Source organism: Charadrius vociferus, unplaced genomic scaffold, assembly GCF_000708025.1.
Source record: "Charadrius vociferus isolate BGI_N301 unplaced genomic scaffold, ASM70802v2 scaffold14, whole genome shotgun sequence".
Classification (NCBI taxonomy): Eukaryota; Metazoa; Chordata; class Aves; order Charadriiformes; family Charadriidae; genus Charadrius; species Charadrius vociferus.
The window spans coordinates 10,806,699-10,807,716 of record NW_009648876.1 but is presented as its reverse complement, the minus strand read 5'-3'; the positions used below and the strand labels follow the sequence as shown (position 1 = coordinate 10,807,716).

The window sequence follows — 1,018 nt, the reverse complement described above, 5'->3', positions numbered from 1 at the left end:
CAGGTCCGGGCCAGCCCTGCCAGGAGCTGCCCCGGGGGCTGTGAGGGAGCGGTGGGGGCGGCTCGGCCCTCTCCAGGGGTGGGCTCCCCTGGGGGCGACCTGCACCACTCTCCTCCTCTCCCCTCTCCTTTCTCGCCTTCCTGCATGAGCATAGCGTGGTTTTGAGCTTTTTCATATATTTTTTTGGACCTTCCGTTTGACACCTTGATGATTTTCTCCGTTTTCTGTTGTTTTTTCTTCCCTCCCCTCGCAGCCAGTCCAGCAAGATGGGTTTCCAGGCGTGGCTGCCCCTGCCCTTGCCAAACCAGCTGGTGGTGTTCGGGCTGGGAGACTGGAGCTGTTACTCTCCGGACACGAGCATCACGGTGGATGTGCTGGTGTCCCCGGGCGTCGCACCGCAACGGGTTGGCATGCTGGAGCCTGCACACAGGTTGCGGTGGGAGCTGGCACTGCCAGGGTGTCTGGAAGGGCATCCTGGAAAAGCTTTCTGCTCTCTGGGGCTGCCTGGTTGTGCTGGTGTCATCCCAAAGCTGCTCAGACCTCCTGGTCCGCCACCATTGTGTTTCTCTCTCGTGATGCTTTCAGGGCTGGATCTTTTTCAGCTTTGGGGTGTTACCAGCTAGTGTGGGAGCAGGAATTTTTCTCTGGTCAGTGTCACTTGTGGGTTGAAAACCCATGGTGCCCTCTGCAGGTCTCTGGTGTGGGAAGGTGACTGGAGGACAGATATTTTCATGGCCTCGTTGAAAGAGATGGACAAAGGCAACTCTGTGAAGCTTGTCCTGACTGTCAATGGACAGGTAAAAGAACCGAAGTCCTCCTCTCTTCCTGCCCTGGTTCCCAAATGTTCTAACTTCTGAGCTACAGAACTTCTCCCCCATCCTCTCCTTTTCCGTCTCTTTCTTACTCTAAGGCAGAGCTGCCACATGCAGATCTGTTAATGCACATCTGTGCTGAGCATAAACCTTCTGTGATGCTGCAGGCCTATTGCCTAAACACAGCTTTGCCAAAATACATTTTG

General features: G+C 55.3%; 1 protein-coding gene across 1 annotated transcript in view; it reads left to right on the top strand.

Annotated features, from left to right (window-relative positions):
- The first annotated feature begins 266 nt into the window (after positions 1-266).
- The window catches only part of LOC104288274, a 7,537-nt gene continuing 6,785 nt past the window's right edge, over positions 267-1,018 (top strand). The window contains exons 1-2 of the mRNA XM_009887050.1: positions 267-430; positions 692-797. Of these exons, the coding sequence (XP_009885352.1) occupies positions 267-430; positions 692-797 (270 nt within the window). The remainder of the gene's footprint in view (positions 431-691; positions 798-1,018) is intronic.